At 35.4% G+C, this 18,738-nt stretch overlaps 1 protein-coding gene across 1 annotated transcript; it reads left to right on the forward strand.

Moving 5' to 3' along the window:
- The first annotated feature begins 1,074 nt into the window (after positions 1-1,074).
- Positions 1,075-1,800, forward strand: LOC129308919 (uncharacterized). Its single transcript, XM_054950286.1, has 2 exons — positions 1,075-1,180; positions 1,310-1,800. The coding sequence occupies exons 1-2, from the start codon at positions 1,075-1,077 to the stop codon at positions 1,798-1,800; spliced, it is 597 nt and encodes a 198-aa protein (XP_054806261.1).
- Positions 1,801-18,738: the final 16,938 nt, after the last annotated feature.

Below are 18,738 nucleotides of genomic sequence, written 5' to 3' on the forward strand. Positions count from 1 at the left end.
GGCCCAGGGTAATGATGCAATTTTTGAAGAATTGCGGGATATGATGAGGAATCTAGAGGACTGTTCAAGACCACGATGTTCTACTCCAAAATAGAGGTCGTGAGGAGGAATAAAGGAGGCAAGAGGAAGCTTATAAGATTAGATTGGAACCATCTTATAGTTTCGGTAGTAGACCTGGATCATCTGGGACGAGAGCGAATGGAGATGTTCAAGGGATGGCTATTGATCGAGCATGGAGGACTTTCTCCCGGTTTAACCCTCTAACCTTTAATGGAACTATGAAGGAAGGAGAAGCGAAGAAATGGATAGAGTTGAAACCATCTTTGAGGTGCTAACGTGCTCTACAGAACAGAAGGTGATTATAGCCATAGTGTATCTAATTGAAGATGATAAACACTGGTAGAATTTTGCAAGACCAGTAGATGGACGCCAGCTTATATAGGAAGAATTCAAGGAAATGTTCTTTGATCATCATTTTCCTCCAGCATTTAGAGATGAGAAGGAGGTTGAGTTTCATGCATTTTAGCAGGGAGACCTTGATGAGGAAGCATTCATTTAGAAGTTTAATTAATTGTCAAAGTTTTCTACTTATCTGAATGAGACCAATGATAGCAAGTGGAAGGCCAAGCGGCTTTTGGAAAAGATGACACCTGAATATAGATAGCAAATTGCTCTGCTAGGAGTAACCACATACACTAACATGTGTAATCAACTCTGAATTGTAGCAAGAAGGGGTCAGGAAGTAGAAGCAAAAAAGAGACAAGATAGTCATGGGAGGTTCTCATCCTCCCTAGGCCCTTTGGGTGGAGTCTCTAAGAAGACGGGTTATGGCTCAAGTAGTTTTACAGCACCGAGCAAGAAGAGTTTTGTTAGAGGATCACAAACTTGAGGAACTTTTCAAAGGGGTGGATTTAGGAGTTCTAGTATTCCACAACCATCCCAACAAGCTTCTAATATGCCTGCCCCGACCTTGAGTACAGCTCGACCACCATCGTGTGCTAAGTATGGGCGGTCACATCCTAGGAGGTGCTAGGCATGTTTTAAATGTAGGAAACCTGGACATCTAGCAAGAAAATGCCTCTAGGAAAGAGTGGAGATGGCAGAGCAGAGATCTACCATTCCAGGACGAGTCTACATACTATCTCAAGAGGAGGCAAGAGTATTGCCGAATTGATAAAAGGTATTATTTCTATCTGTAAGTAGAAAATTGAAGCATTGTTTAATCCTAGTACTACACATTTGTTTATTTCATATGAATGTGTAGAGAGGTTGAGACTTCCTTTGCATGAATTGCCTTATGTGATTAAAGTGTCTACACCATCTGGGTCATCTGATATGACTAGTAAAGCATGTTTGAATATAGAAGTGAAGTTTGAAAATCATTCGACCACTCTAGATTTGATCCAGATTCCTATGAAGGGTTTGGACGTGATTAGCGGTATGGATTGGTTGATGGCAAATAATGCCACCTTAGATTGTGCTAGGAAGATAGTTTTATTACTAGTACATACTACACCGGCTAATATTCCTAGTAAGTCTAAGTTCTTATCAGTGGTACAAGCAGAGAGATTGATGCAACAGAGGTGTATGGCTTATATGGTTTTCTTCTCAGTGTATGGGGTCTACAATGGAAATATTGATAAGATTGGGGTAGTAAATGAATTCCCTGAGGTATTTACGGATGATATGTCCGGTTTGCCTCCAGAAAGAAAAGTGGAGTTCACCATAGACCTAGTGCCAGGAACTGAGGAACTGAACCAATCTCAAAGGCACTATACCGGATGTCACCAATGGAGTTAGCTGAGTTGAAGAAGCAGATAGAGGAGTTACTTGAAAAGGAATTTATTAGACCCAGTGTGTCACCTTGGGGATCACCTGTGCTATTTGTTAAGAAGAAGGACGGTAGCTTAAGGCTCTGTATCGATTATAGATAGTTGAATAAGGTGACAGTAAAGAACAAATATCCTTTACTAATGATTGATGATTTGTTAGATCAATTGGTGGGAGCTTCAGTTTTCTCAAAAATTGACCTGAGGTCAGGATACCATCAATTGAGAGAGCGGTTGGAGAATGTGCCCAAGATAGCTTTCTATACTAGATATGGGCATTATGAGTTCCTAGTCATGCCATTTGGGTTAACAAATGCGCCTGCAGTTTTCACGGATTACATGAACCGTATATTTAAGCCTTACCTAAATTAGTTTGTTGTGGTATTCATTGATGACATTCTGATATATTTTGAAAACGAGAAGTTGCATGCGAAGCATTTGAGAATTGTGCTACAAATTTTGAAGGACAACAAGCTCTATGCCAAGCTTAACAAGTGTGAGTTCTGACTATAAGAGGTCTGATTTCTAGGACATGTTGCGTCGACGGAAGGGATTGCAGTAGATCCACATAAAGTAGATGCGGTGCTGAAATGGGAAAGACATATTTCTATGACTAAAATATGGAGTTTTCTGGGATTGGCTGGATATTATCGAAGATTTATCCAGGGATTCTCTCAGATAGCTTCATCATTGACTAGGTTGACCCGAAAAGATCAGCCGTTCATTTGGGATGATAAGTGCGAGATTGCATTTTAAAAGTTGAAGGAGAAATTGACTACGGCACTCGTATTGATTATTCCTAATCCATGATTGCCATATGAAGTGTATACAGATGCATCTCTAAAAGGTCTGGGATGTGTGTTGATGCAAGATGAATGGGTAGTGGCTTATACCTCTAGAAAGCTTAGGCTACATAAAGAAAATTACCATACTCATGACTTAGAACTTGCTGTAGTTGTGTTTGCACTAAAGATTTGGTAGCATTATTTATATGGAGCAGTGTTCAGTGTTTTCAGTGACCATAAGAGCCTGAAATATTTAATGAATCAGAAGGAACTTAATATGAGGCAGAGAAGGTGGATGGAGTTCTTAAAGGACTATAGCTTTGAAATTAAATACCATTCGGGGAAAGCAAATGTGGTTGCAGATGCCTTAAGTCGAAAGTCATTGCATGTCACTTATCTAATGGTGTAAAAGCACAAATTGCTGGTCTTACTTGGATATTCAGCATGACTCACTGGAATTTACTTTGTGTATACTACATTCCACAGAGATTGCCAATGAGTTTGGAGAGAGTTAAGGATAGCACAGCTTGAGGATGAGTATCTGTTGAAAATTCGAGAAGATGTAGAGGAAAGGCAAACCACAGACTTTAGTTTCAGTAATGATGGATATGTTGTACATCGAGATCGGGTTTGTGTACCAAATGAGGGTGATTTGAGAAAGAAAATTTTAAATGAGGCACATAAGAGTAGATATACAATTCACCCTAGATCAACTAAGATATACCAGGATATGAAACAGTATTGGTGGTAGCCTGGAATGAAAAGAGATGCCACAGATTTTGTGTCTCGGTGTTGAATTTGTCAAAAGGTTAAAATTGAGCATCAAAGACTAACAGGAACTTTACAACCACTAGAGATACTGAAGTAAAAGTGGGATAGTATATCTATGGATTTCATTTCAGGATTACCAAGAACCCAATCCAGTCATGATTCTATCTGGGTGACTGTAAATAGGTTAACAAAGTCAGCCTATTTCTTGGCAGTGTAAATAAGTAATTCATTAGGGAAGTTGGCAGAGATCTACATTCGAGAAGTTGTGAGATTGCGTGGGGTGCCAAAGGACATTGTCTCTAATTGTGACCCGAGGTTCACTTCAAACTTTTGGAAAGCGTTGCAGAGAGTAATGGGTACTGAATTAGGATTCAGCATAATGTATCATCCACAGACTGATGGGTAGACAGAAAGGACTATACAAACTCTAGAGGACATGGTGAGAGCTTGTGCCTTGGAACTAAAAGGCAACTGGGATAGCCATCTTCCTTTGGCTGAGTTTGCCTACAATAATAGTTTCCACTCTAATATAGGGATAGCTCCCTATAAGGTACTATATGGAAGAAAATGTTGATCTCCTCTCTGTTAGGTTGAATTGAGTGAGAGAAGCATTATGGGTCCTGATATTGTGGATCAAATGATGCAAAAGATTCAAATGATCAGGCAAAAACTTCTAACGACTTAGGGTAGACAAAAGAGTTATGCGGATAAATGGCAAAGGCCGTTGGAGTTTATAGTTAGTGACCATGTTTTTCTAAGAGTTTCACCTGTGACAGGAATTGAGAGGTCAATTAGAGCAAAGAAATTATCTCCTCGATTTATGGGTCCATTTGAGATTCTCAGGAAAGTTGGGTCGGTTGCCTACCAAATCGCCTTGCTACCACAATTATTTAGGATTCATGATGTTTTTCATGTTTTTCAACTGAAGAAAAATCAACCTGATCCATCTCATGTGATTGAACCAGAAGAGGTAGAGCTGCAAGAGAATATGACATATCGAGCAGAGCTAGAACGAATAGTAGATGTTAAAGATAAGCAATTGCAAAACAAGACTATTCGACTAGTTAAGATAGTGTGGAAAGGAATGGCTCCTGGTGATGCTACTTGGGGGACAGAGGACAAAATGAAGCAGCAATATCCTTATCTATTTCCTTAGGTATGTGTTGTGGTTGTTCTTGAATTTTGGGGGCAAAATTCCTTTAAAGGAGGGGAGAACTATAACATCCTAAAACTTTAAATCTAAAAAAATAGATTAATTAAGGGATAAATTAGTTAAAAATATGATTAATTTATTTAATTATGTTTTTTAGTGGCTAATTGGATTTTTGGTCATATTTGGCTCTAGATTGAGATAGGATGAAAGTCGGATCAAGTTAGGAAACATCAGGGGGAGCAAAATTAAGTTGTTGCTCGCTGTATCGTGAGTTGTGACTTGCGTGGCGTGCGCTGTGGCACACTACACAGCAGGCAACTTAAATTTTCAGGAATCAACAGAAAAAATTAGATTTGGGGTGGAAAACCTAGAGCACGAAGGGGGCAACTTTGGGCACTGCTACGGCATCAATTTGGAAGGATTTTGAAGATGATTTGAGCCTTCAAACTCTTAGGTAAGTTTCCTACCCTTCTCCTCTACCTTTTCATCTCATTTTCCATGGGATTTGGAAGAGTGAGAATTTGGTCTGATTAGATTAAGCCATGAGTCAATGTTTTGAAGGTTTCTATTAACTCTAAAGGTTTAATTTAGGTTTATTGATCTTGGATATGTGGTAATAGAAGCTATTTTCTTGTATGGTGAATTTTAGATCAAGCCCTAACTTGATCATAGGGTGTTGAAGTGTAATAAGTTGAGATATTGAGTTTTATTTTGTGATAGAGTTAGAAGGAGACTTGAAGGGATGATGTGAATAAATTCTAATCTTGACAAGTCTATTTGTTGATAATTTGAGTGAGAAGTGGGAGAATTGGGAGGTTATTATTATCTAATGGTGTTTGTGTTAATTGAAAATTAACATATAATACTTGTTGATGTAGATTGTGGAGTGGGAAGACTTACCTTGACATACGAAGAGAATTAGTACCACGGGTAACCCTTTTAGTAACAAAAGGGTTGAGGTAATTAGATAATTTGCACTGTTTATTACCTTGTATAAGTTATTCTTAAGTGCTTTTCTATGATTTGTTAAGTATATATGCAAAAATTCTTTAAAGGTTATCTATTTTAGAAAAAGCAGAGTATTGGTTTTTATAAAATTCTATATTTTTGAAGTTAATGGAAAGATTTGGTTATCCTTTCTTGAAAAGTTATTTATGCATGGTCAAGTGGAGATATGTAGTGAAATGTGGCATATTAGAGGGTGGGAGGTCACCCTAGTGGAAATAGTAAAGATTTAAGTCCATATGGCATTGCTAGCACCTCGGGACGCCAGGTGCAGCATTTACTCTCCTTAGTACCCGAAAATGGGTGCGGTGTTGGAGACTTACTCTCCTTAGTACCTAAAAGGGTACGGAGTTGGAGACTATGCTCCTTAGCATCCGTTGGATGCAGTGTTGGAGTAATGATACCCTAATTATTTGTAATAAGGGGAACCAGTAGTCCAGAAGTGGTTTAAGACACCTTGGCCAGGTAGTTCTACCATGGATGGTGAGCTTGGGAGCCAAACATGTGGTTTGGTTCTATGAAATAGCCTACTGGTTCGATCGGGAGTATTAGAGGACCGAATGGTTAGGGATCATGCATGCAATTTGTGGTGATTTTATATGATGTGATTATGTCACTTATTTTAATGCTTGTTTATAACTTGGCTTGTTAATCAATAATGTAGATTATCTTAGTTACTGAGATTTTTATCTCACCCCGTGGATTATCATTTTACAGGTGCTACTAGTGAAATTGAGCCAGGGAGGGAATCGAGGAGGGGCTAGCATATCTGCTACGCTCTTTGTAAAGCCCGATTTTGGTTTGAGTGGTGTACATAAACTTGTTATATGATATTATATATTGCTAACTAGGAATGCATATCATTTTGATTAGTTGTACTTGTTTTATACTATGTTGTTGTGTATTTTAGCCCAATATTGTATATGAGGTAAATATGTGGTAATTTTTATGGTGATGGGCTAAAATACTAATACAAGTGCAAGGAATGTTTTATCTAAGTAGTGATATTGTATTGGTAGTATATTATGTGGCAATAGAGGCCAAATAGTGCTAGTAGTGCTAATTGTGCATTTTGGCCATATTGGGCAAAAGGCCATTGAGTGGCTAAATTTTTTTTTTGGTATGTTTTTGTGTGTTTGATTTCTCATTCAAGTGTATTTTGGTCCATTGGACTTGGTTCAAGCCTCACAATGGGTAATAGTATTAGTTATGAGTTTTGAGTACTTGGATGGTTGAAAATTTCTTTGAAAAACTAACTTTTGCATCCGAGTGTCTAAAATTCTCATACGGTGTCAGATTGAAACGAAACCTATACCATTAGTTAGCTTATTGAATAAGTTCGCGTGAGCACATGAATCACTCCAATCGGACATCGGATCTAAAAATGGCATGTATTCGAAGTTCATCCAGAAAAGCTATCATGACAGCATTCCTATGATGGACAGGTGTGCCGCGGCACATTTCGCACAAGCCACGACGCACAGTACAGTGAGGAAACATGTCTTTCTGTGCCACATGCCACGGCACATGGACCAAAACACTCAAAAATAACATTTTTGGCCCCGTTTTGAAGTGGTTTGCTTCCTAAAACTTTTCCATGCTGCCAAAGCCTATATAAATGATTAAGTTTGACCTCAAACTATCAATTTAAAGGGTTTTTATGGGATCCCAAATATTCCTCAATCATTTTTAAAGGATTATTAGTTTCAAACCTTATATATATAATGTGAGATTAGGAGCAAATCCTTACTCTTAATTATGATTAGATGTTGTGATTGTGTGGTGAATTTTGGTAATGTCAAGGTGGACATTACACTCCTCACTTCTCCCTTTTGATTCATCAGTTCTGACTTAACATTTAAGTAAAAATCTACACAATGTACCGTGGAACACTCAGCTTCCATCACGGTACGTGGCATAATGAGTTCAATCTTACTCGTGTTCATGCTTTTCATCTCGAATTTCCATTCTACCCTTCATTCTTATTAACATAACTCCTAAACAACACAAAATATTAACTCAACATCCAAACCACAATCAATCCACTAATTACTAATTTACCATTGATTGGCAATTAGTTTCTTAGATTGAAATTCAGGATGTTACAATCCTCCCCTCCTTTAAAGGAATTTTGTCCCTAAAATTCAAACACATCTATAAACTTACCTCATGGAACAATTGAGGGTACTTCTTCCTCATATTGTCCTCTATCTCCTACGTCGCATCATCAGGAGCTATTCCTTACCAAAACACCTTAACTAATCGGATAGTCTTATTATGCAATTGCTTATATTTGACATCTACTATCTACTATGGTTCTACCCAGTATGTGAGATTCTAGTTTAACTCATGAAGCTCTACTTCTTTTGGCTTGATCACATGTGATAGATCCGGTTGATACTTCATCAATTGCGACATGTGAAACACGTCATGTATTTAGGATAAAGGCGAAGGTAAAGCTATCCTATATGCTACAAGACCTACTCTACTCAAATCTGATATGGTCTTATCTATCGAGGTGATAACTTCTTAGCTTATATGGATCTCCCAATACCAGTCAATGAGGAAACTCAGAGAAACACATGATCTCTCAGTCTAAACTCTAATAGTCGATGCCGCTTATCAGCATAACTCTTATGATGGCTCTAGAGAAAGAAGCTCCTGCCTAATAACTCTAATCTTCTCTATGGTTTGATCCACAATATCTAGACCAATCATACTTTTCTCACTTAATTCAACCCAACACAAGGGCAATATGCACTTTCTCTAGTACAATGACTCTTACGGTGCCATTTAAATACTTGAGTGAAAGTTATTGCTATAGGTGAACTCAGCCAAAGGCAAATCACTATCCTAACTTCTTTTCCATTCATAAGCATATGATCAAAGCATGTCCTCTAAAGTCCATATCATGTGCTCAATTTGCTCATTAGTTTATAGGTGATAAGAGGTACAAAACCTTAACTCCAAACCTATAGCCTTCTGCAATGCTCCCCAAAACCTTAAAGCAAATCGACGATCTCAATCTAACATTATGTCTTTAAGCACACTGTGAAATCTTACCACCTTTATAACATCCTGAATTTTTTAGTCCTAAGTTTAGAGGTTAATCGAGGGTAATGTGAAAGTTAGTGTGGGATTAGAGATTCGAATGATTAATTGGTATTTTGACTTGTTTGTGTGTTGTATGAGCAGATATAAGTGATAAGAGTGCATTTCGAGTCAAAGCAAGTACGTGTTGTGAGAATCAATCTTATTGTGCCACGCATCGTGGCTTGTACTGTATGCACCACGGCACCTGAACCAGAAAATCACTTCTTAAGTCATAAAATGGGGTGATTTTCGGAAGTAAAAATTTGGAAACAATGAGATAGAGAGAGGAGAAGGGCCGTGGAGCTAAGATAACTATCTCGGAGTGGTGGAAGATGATTTGGATTGGTAACTTGCCAGGTAAGCCACGCATAACTCTTACCTTCCATTCTACACAAATTTCTCTGAAAATGAGTTATAGGGAAATTGAATTGTTGGAATTTCAGGGGTTTGATTCTTGCCTAATAGTAATAAAAAGGTCCTTGAAGTTAAATTAGAGCTTTGTGACTGGTTTAAGCTAAACAGTAGAGCTTTGAACTCATAGGTTGAATTTTAGCCTTTAAAGAGAGAGAGTTAGGGCAAGAGTTTGATTTAAGTAAAATAAGACCGGTTGAAGTAATGTAAAATAATAATTGGGTAATCATGGGCTTAAAATGGATAAATGAAAAAGAGTTTATGGATGAATATAGCCCTAAAGTGGTAAAAATGAGTTTTTGGTCAAAATGGGCTAAATGACTAAAATGTGCCAAATGTGTTTAGATTGGCATATTGGATACACAAGTAGAGAAAGGAAGTTGAGATAAGCCTGTGTGATAGTTGAAATCTACAGGTAACCTTGCTAGTGACAGAAAGGTTAAGGTAATCGAATAATTTCTTTATTTGACTGTTTATTGTAACTGTATGTTAGTATGCTATGTAACGTATGAAACAGTTTTAAACAAAGCATGTTTTATAGCTTTGAGTGATTATTGTATGTGAAATTACTTTTGGTTGAAATGAGCATTGAAATGTGTGTTTTGTAATGTAAAGTGTTATTTATATATATATATATATATATAATGTAAGAAAGTATGAAATGGTAAATGGAAACCTTAAATGGTTCGAGAAAGGATGATCATAGGGGTAGGAGTTTACCTGAGTATAGGAGATGGTAAAGACCAAATGGCAAGGCTTCCTTAGTACCCTTTTAAGGTGCGATGTTAGAAACAATTCTCCTTAATGCCTTGAAAGGTGTGGTGTTAGAGGAGATTTTCTTAATGCCTATTAAGGTATGGTGTTAGAGATGAGAGACTCTTTAGTGTCCTTGTGATACAATCTTAGAGTCAACAATGCCATATTATGTGTATTTGGGGAAACCATAGTCCATATTATACGTTAGAACATCTTTGGCTGGGTGATTCTACCACTATAGGTAAGCTCAAGACTAATGAGAGTATACATTAGTCGAAGATAAGCCTATAATTTTATATCGGGGTGATTTGGATGGTAGAGATCATGCTAGTATGTTATGTGATATGATGAAATATCTTGAGATAACATGTAATCATTTGTGATATGATAAAAAGTTGAGAATAAAGTGAGATATGTGATATAAATGCTATTTTATGAGGTTTTAATGATATACTATGTTTACTTTCATATTGTTACATGTGATAGTTAATAGGAGTGAGTTATTCTATTACTGAGATTTTTATCTCACCCTCATGGTTACATATTTATAGGACCGGGAAGTGATCAGGGAAAGGGAAGAGAGTCTTGACCGACTTGAGTTATGAAGCCGTGTACTTTGAGGTTGTGTAATGAACTCAACTGAGATTGCATATATAAATGTATATGAGTTTTCATAGGATTGCATACATGGATTGAATTGAGATTTGTAAATCAAGCTCGATTATGTGTATATGTGTTGTTTGAGACAAAAGGGGCTATGATTTGAGTACATTATATTGAAATGATTTTATATTGAGAAATCTTAAGCTAAGGGATAAATTATGATGAAATGAGTAATTTAAGGGCTAAGATTGTATTATGAATATGATTGTACATGTATGGGTTGAGAAATAGCCAAGTGGGCTAAGTTTTGCTAAGAAATGGCAAAGTATGTAAAGTTAGTGAATTGTGAAATTTGGCCATGGAAGGGTTAAATTTCAATAGATGAGGATGATTGTGATTAATTGTGGTCAATCAGGTGTATTAGATCCTTTAGGACTTAGTTCAAGGCCTAGTGTGGTCTAATGAGAGAAAGGGATCAATTTGAGCACTTGGGTGCATAAAATTTTTAAAAAAAGTGACTTTTTATACCCAGGTATCTAAATTTTAATTGGATTGTTAGATCATGTCCAAACCTATCTCATTAGTTAGTATACGAGCTAAGCTTCATGTGGGTGCTTGAATCACTCCAATTAGATGTCGTATGTGAAAACGGCATACATCGAAGGTTCATCATTTTTGCTGTCAAAATGACAGCAGAAATTTAGACAAGCACACCATGGCACATGATGCCACATACCACAGTGCATAGCATAGAAAGGGCAAGCGTGTGGCTTTATGCCACATGCTATAGTGCACGGACTACACACCACGGTGCACGAACTAAATTTTAGTTTTATTTTTGTATTGAAACATATGCAATTGGGATAGGATTGCTAGTGGGTTATGTCCACTATGTATTTAAAGAGTGCATGATTTACTTCCACTATGTTTTACTCTGATTATATTGTGAATTGATTGTTTTTACAAAATAAGTATTCGGCCAAAGCTTTTGAAATGAAATTTGATTATTGTGATTGATGTGAGTTAGTAGTAATACTGTAATCTTCTTTTATATTAAGTAGACATATAAGAGGAGGTTACAACCTCTTTCACATATACTTTTGCATGCTTTTCCACATTATAGGTGGTCTTAACCAATAAAAAGTATGCCGACTTCGTCAATCAATCCACAATAACCCACACAGAGTTATAACTAGACTGAGTCCTCAGCAGACCAAACACGAAGTCCATTGATATACTGTCCCATTTCCACTGGGGAATCTCTAAAGATTGTAGTCCCCCAGTCAGTTTCTAATGCTCAATCTTCACCTTTTAACACATGAGATATCAGCTCAAAAACTCGATAACATCTCTTTTATACATTGCCACCACCAATGCTTCATCATGTCATGATATATCTTGGTCACACCAGGATGTATCATATACTTACTCTAGTAAGCTTCTTCCAAAAGCTTGTAAATACCCTAAGAGGGGGTGAATTGGGCTAATTGAAAATTTACATAAATTGCAATAATAATAAGTGAGATGAAGGAATGAAATCACTAATCACGAGAGTTAGACAAGTAGAGCTTAACATAATTGATTTATCCTGATTTGTCTCCTACAACTTGAATTTATGTCCAGTCCCCAGGAACCTCCTGAGATTTGTAACTTTATTACCAAGATTAATCTAGGCTCTTTGTTGCCTCAGTTCATTGATAGACTTCTCAATAAGTCTGAAACTCTCGCCCTTACAAAGGTAATAATAAATCCCCTTAAGCTCTCAATAGGGATAAATAGAGTAAGATCAAGAATGAACTACTATTTCTTTTAAACTCTCTTTTAGAGTAGATATATAATCAATGAAGTTCTCTATCAATAAATGATACATAGAAGTTAGGTAAACTTTTATACTTAAATAAATGCAAAATGTTCTTGTTGTTTCACATTGTTTCTCTCCTTCTTTAGGTTTCATAAATGAGTCTATTTATAGTTCAGGATCATAATATTAAACTAATAAATTTTTCCATTAGAGGTTCCTTGTGATTTATTTCCTTCTTGCTTCATGTTTCCTTAAATATCCAAGCTTCTCTGAGGTTCTTAGTGGATTAGGTAATGGAATAGTGCTTTACGACAGACACTTTCTCGTTTGTACAATAACGGCTAAAAACATTAAATGCTTTTGAAAAAAGTGGTTGAAGCTTATACGCTTTGGTATAACAGAAAGTAAGCTTGGTGATAAAAACAAGCATGAGCAAATAAAATAGCTTTAAGGAAATAATTGTATTTAAATATCATCTGGTAAGGATATAGAGAGAACACAATTAACTTTAGGTGAAAAGAAGGATTAACAGATGAGTTCAAGTGACCTTTAGAATAAATACAAAAAAGATTCATAGTAGTATCGGTGTTGTGTTTTAGCATTGGTGTTATAGTATTGAGTGGACTCTAAAGGAAGGTCATAGAATAGGTGTTGTTCTAATAGTATCGGTGTAGTCCAATACATAAAGGATGAAGATTTTTAATAATATTGAGAGAATAAGGATATTTTTAAAGAGATTACTCAGCACTGGTGTTAGAAGGAAATAACACTGAAGTAACATAATCAATCAAACTTCTACATAGGACAAGAGAAAGAATAGTACCAGTGTTGAAGTGTTAACACAGGTGTTATAAAAACTTGAACAAAACTTAGTACAGATGCTAACCAAGTAACACAAGTGTTGTCTTAATTCAACCAAGGATAAGTAAAGAATAAGATTGATATTGAATAGATAGTACCGGTGCAAGGAAAAGGATTCAAATAAGAGAGAATCAATTATGCAGGTTTAAAGGGATAACACTGATGTTAGTATGAGTAAGACTGGTGTTATAAGAAACATGAATAGTAAAGATAATTGAGGTAGCACCAGTATTAAGACTTCCAGTATCAATGCTAACAATACTTAGAAATACTTTAGAACAAGACAACTTCAACCACAAAGATTGTAGTTAAGTAAAATACTTAACTAACAAGATAGCATACCTTCTATTACGTATAAACTCCTACTTAATTAGATTTAATTAACATTAAGCCAATTAACTTGGTTTTAGTTAAGAAAACTTGAAATGTACAAAACGTCTCTTTATTTTGTAATCATCAAAACCAAGGTTTAACATTTCTCCCTCTTTTTGATGATGACAAAACTCAGATGCAATGTGTTAGTTCTTGAAGAGACTTTAGTCTCTACTTCTTAAAAGAGATAAATACAGATTAAAATAGAAGAAATGCATATTATATATTCAAAAGATGTTACAATTATTAAAGAATGTTTAATCAGATAAACTATCTAACAAACAAGCAAACACTCAAACACTTAGTTCACTTCTTAAAGATAGTACTAAAGAAATCCATTAACTTATGGAATTTCTTAGTAGCGGGAGATAAAGGTTCAGGTGTTTTAGAGGGTTGAGAGGATTGAGGTTCAAAGGTTTTGAATGAAGGTTAAGGTTAAAGTTTGGAGGTTTTGGATGAAGGTTGAAGCTTAGAAGTCTTTGAAGCCTTTGCTCTAAATCTGCTGAGTCTAGGCAAGGCACTTCTTGGTCTTCTCACCACAGGTTGACCATTATGCTTGCCACTTCCAAAGTCTTCAACCATATGCTTGTCTAACCCACTATCTTGAACCTTATTGTGAACCTTGTTGTCTATCTTATTTTCATACTTTGCATTCTTACTCTTCTCCCACTATTTATCATAAGCAAAAGGCTTAGATAGATTAACAGGGACAAAAATATTGGAGGAAGGCTTGTAAGAAGAAGGGGTAGCACTTTCAATCTAAACTCATCTATTCTTGAACCTTTACTAGTACAAAAATGACTTTTTATAGCGGTAAAAAATGACTTTTTATAGTGGTTAAAGAGGAGATGATGTTCCAGGTGGTGTAGAAAGTCCATCTTTTTACGTTGGTTATAAACCTGATGTAAAAATTAAATTTTTTACATCAGTTATAAAGCCGATGTTGAAAATTATATATAAGAAAATAAAAAAAATTTAGTTTAACTTTTAACACTGGTTGGGCTCCTAATCGATGTAAAAAGTGTACTTTTTACATCGATTATTACCATAATTGATGTAAAAAATATTATATTCTATAATAGTTATAGTAATAACCGGTGTAAAAAGTATTTTTTTATACTATATTCATTGTATCGATTTTACCCATTCCTGTGCATAAAAATTGTCAAATTAGACAGCTCAATTCATTTACAATTGTGTATCAAGTATTTATCAACTATACAAAGCTATTTAACTATTAAAAAAACTAATAATTGTCTAAATTATCAAAATTGCCATTCCTATGCATAAAAATTTCCAAATCAGACAGCTCAATTCATTTACAATTGTGTATCAAATATTTATCAACTATACAAAACTATTTAACTATTAGAAAAATTAATAATTGTCTAAATTGTGTCAATTATCAAAATTAAAATGTGTCTAAAAGTAACAAAAAACCTCACAAGTTCTCCACAAAATAGGTTGCCTAACGTATGCGGATGTCTTCAATTTCAACTTCAGAAAATGCATTCAAATTGTTGAACATCTAAAATTTGATTCATAAAATAGGCATATTAATCAATCTAAAATAACATAATAAAATAAAACTTTTAAAAATATATTTACCTCTTTTGTAAATTCGGTCATGCCTAATGTGATAATATTGAGCATGTGTCTCATGACATATAGACCACACGAGTTTGTCCTCACTAGTTGTCTATGACTCTGTATAAGAACAAATCATAAATAATTAGTAAGAAATCTTAATAATTGAACATATTAATAAAGTATAGCATTACCATTGGCTGAATCTATGTGAGATCCTTGAGCTCATGTCCATGCTTTTGTAAGACTACATTTTAATATGTTCTCATTGCCCTATGATCAAGATTATCAAGTTAGTAAAAATATTCAACAAAATTAAATTAAATAGTTTAGTAAAAGTATTCTTACAAGTCTATCGTCTTCTTCATTTCTTTCCCAAGTTTGTAATGGAGGGAGTATAAAAAGACGACATTGTTACTCTTCATTAAAAGAATAAATAACTGCCAATGGTCCCTGCTAAATATGATACAAGTTAAAGTAAATCCATATTGAAAAACTATTAATTATAAATTGATCCTTACGAGTACACATATGGAGCCATAAAAACATCCTTTATGACAACAATGCAATTATATTAAAGAAAAACATACTTACATCATAAATAGTTCAATGTTTGGTGTGGTAAGCTGATTATTCGACAGAAGTCAAACCAAATCTTCTCGTTCAATTGGCACTATCATGTCTTTCTTACCCACAACCTCCGGATCCATTTCTAAACTCTTGAATTTGAATGATAAATCATACGCCATTAAGATCTTTCGTTGATGTGGAGTCAACAAGGGTTGTGGAAGCTTTGGGTTGATTCAGTGAGGAAAGCTTCTACATAATAAAAAGGCAAGAAATAGTTAATAAAAAACATATATTAGGAAGTAGCTACATAATAAAAATTCATGAAATTTCGTACCACAACTTGAACCAAATTCACAAGTCTCTTGGGCCATAGGATAAAATTGCCAATAGCTTCAACCACAGTGTTCACCTCATTAGTAGGGAATGGAACCAAAGTGTCTGGCACTTTTGGATCTACAACCACCACTCTTACTTGATCATCATGAATTTGCTTGTGGTGGATGGTTGACCCCAAGCTGTAGATGCTACCAAGAGCAACCAAGCATTTATTAAGATCTTCTAGAAATATCTCATATGGTTCACCAATGTTGTCACCAGAAGGACCCTCTAACACACGCTCAAGAACATTACTCCCTTTTGTTCTATGAAATGCAGGAGACGTATGAACTAGTTCAGCAGTTGTCTCCTATCGTGAGCTCATCATGCTCATCATCTCCTCCTTCATTTGCTCTTTCATTTGTAGAAGCCGAGCTGCAAATGAAGCTTCAAACTCATCCTTAGTCTGCTGCCTTACAGTGGATATCAATGTATCAAGCTCTTCTTTAGTCACTACACCTCTTAAATTGGGACGTGCAGGTACTCTAAAGTAGTTCTTAATGGCCACACCATATCCAATGCCCCTCACACGACCCGGATGCTCTGGCTTGCCTATAACAACTATTAAAATATCATTTCTGCCCTCTAGAATGAAGCTTACTTAGGCTTGTTGCTCCTTAAGAGCATCCTATAATATAAGAATAACAATATTAATTAATAATATATACAATTGTATGGAAATTTAAAGGGAGAAGGAATAATAATTTTACTTACAATCCTCTCGGCAATCTTCTGTGCTATCTCACTTATATAGCCTCCTTTCTTGTACTGATATCCATATCTCCATTTCTCCTCTCGAGAGACAGGTGATGGCAGAGAAAGGAGTATGGAAGGATCAGACTTAGCTTCTTCTTCTCTCTCTTCTGTTTCTCTGCCATCAGTATATCATCAGCTCTAGTATAACCTCCATGAGATAGGGTGTGGGGCATTATTCTGCCGAGCAATTTCTCACCCTCTAGCTCATTTTTCTTGTTAATAAATTGAATTTTAGATTTTATACCTGAAGTAAATCTAAATAAAACTTAAATAAATTAAAAATCAACAAACCAAAGCCTTTTTAGAAGTTCAAATCCTGACAAATTCTTCCCAAGTATCTTCATCAAGGAATTGGTATGTATCAAGAGGATTGGGATGAGCCTGACCCTCTGGCACCTCGATAAAGATATATCTTCTAGCAAGATCAGTCTTAAAATTTCTCCAATGTGTTCCATAGTAAGAAATCAACTTGTGTCAATAATCTTGATTAGATGGAACATCGTGTGTGAGCTACAATGAAGACATAAGATAATAATCAATAATTGCCCAATAATATATAACCATAAAAAATTTAATTTTTAATTATTTACTTGAATACTTTTCTAAATCTGTTCCTTCACACGTTTTGGCACATCAGGCAAGTCCTCAAACACAATAGGAGGCTTAGTACGTGATAGGATGCCAAGAAAACTAACAAACTTGGCTTTATGTGGCCCTATCGGATTCCATCTCCGATCAAATTGAATTGGTAACCTACGCCTAGCACTCCTACTTAAAGTCAGATCTCTCAATCGTATACCACGTCTCCCCCTCCTCACAAACTGGCTTTGACTCGGTTCCTCACTAGGGGTGCCCTGACTTGGCTCCTTACTATGAGTAACATCACCAATTGATTGGCTTATAGTTGGCTGGATCTAAGTGTCATCACCTTAATTCTCCATATTCCTATTAATTCAAATAAATGAAATTAATTAAAAAAATGATCAAAGATAAGATAATTAAGAAAAACAATCCCACAACATAAATTTAATCAAACTAAACTAACATACTTTAATTTCAAAACTAAACTCATATAGAGATATTCTCGCATATCCCTTCATGGTGATCACTTCTTATGGCATGTTCATCATTTACTTCATCTACCATATCCAAAATTGGTAGCCCACTTGAGAAGTTAGGAGTTTCAGAAATATCAAAATTTGATTCATGATCATCATTGCTATCAATCATCCTTTTTCCTTTAAGTGCTATTGACCAACTTTTATTTGCTGGATCCGTGACATAGAAAACTTGTTTAGCTTGGTCTGCCATAATAAATGGCTCATCTCCAAAAGTTAGTTTTTTAAGATCAACCATTGTAAATCCAAACTTATCATCACGAATACTATTGACGTCAACCCACTTGCATTTGAAAAAGAAACTCTAAATTTTGTATAATCAACCTCCCAAATCTCTTCAATAACCCCAAAGTAAGTCCTGGATGCTAGTTTAGGTTTCTTATCTTTTGAATTAGAGAAGTGTACGACTTCAGCCATTATCATAACTCTACTATTTTGCACCGTACTCTTCTTATCCAAGGATTTTGTATAAAAGGAATACCCATTAATATCATAGGCACTCTAACATATAACATCAAAGTTAGGACCTCCAGCCAACCATTTAACTATTTTAGAAACACTACTTTTATTCAAAATTTTTTGCTTGAACCAATTCACAAAAGTCTTATTATGCTCTTTCAACAACTTTTGTTCTATCATTCTCATTCGATAATTTTTTGCCTTTAAAAGTTCTTTATGAGAAAACATGTAATCTTTAACTTCATCAATATTATTCAAGATATATAAATGTACTTCTTGTAATTCATCATGATTCATGCTTTTCACTGATACTCCACGTATGCCTTGACCATATTGCCTTTTCTTATAGTGAGATTTAGGAAGTCTAATTGATTATGTACTTGACAAGTAATCAAAACAAAACTCCATAGCTTCTTCAGTAACATATTTCTCA

The sequence above is a fragment of the Prosopis cineraria genome, unplaced genomic scaffold (genome assembly GCF_029017545.1).
Source record: "Prosopis cineraria cultivar Desert tree isolate PC_DT_omini unplaced genomic scaffold, ASM2901754v1 PC4, whole genome shotgun sequence".
Taxonomy (NCBI): Eukaryota; Viridiplantae; Streptophyta; class Magnoliopsida; order Fabales; family Fabaceae; genus Prosopis; species Prosopis cineraria.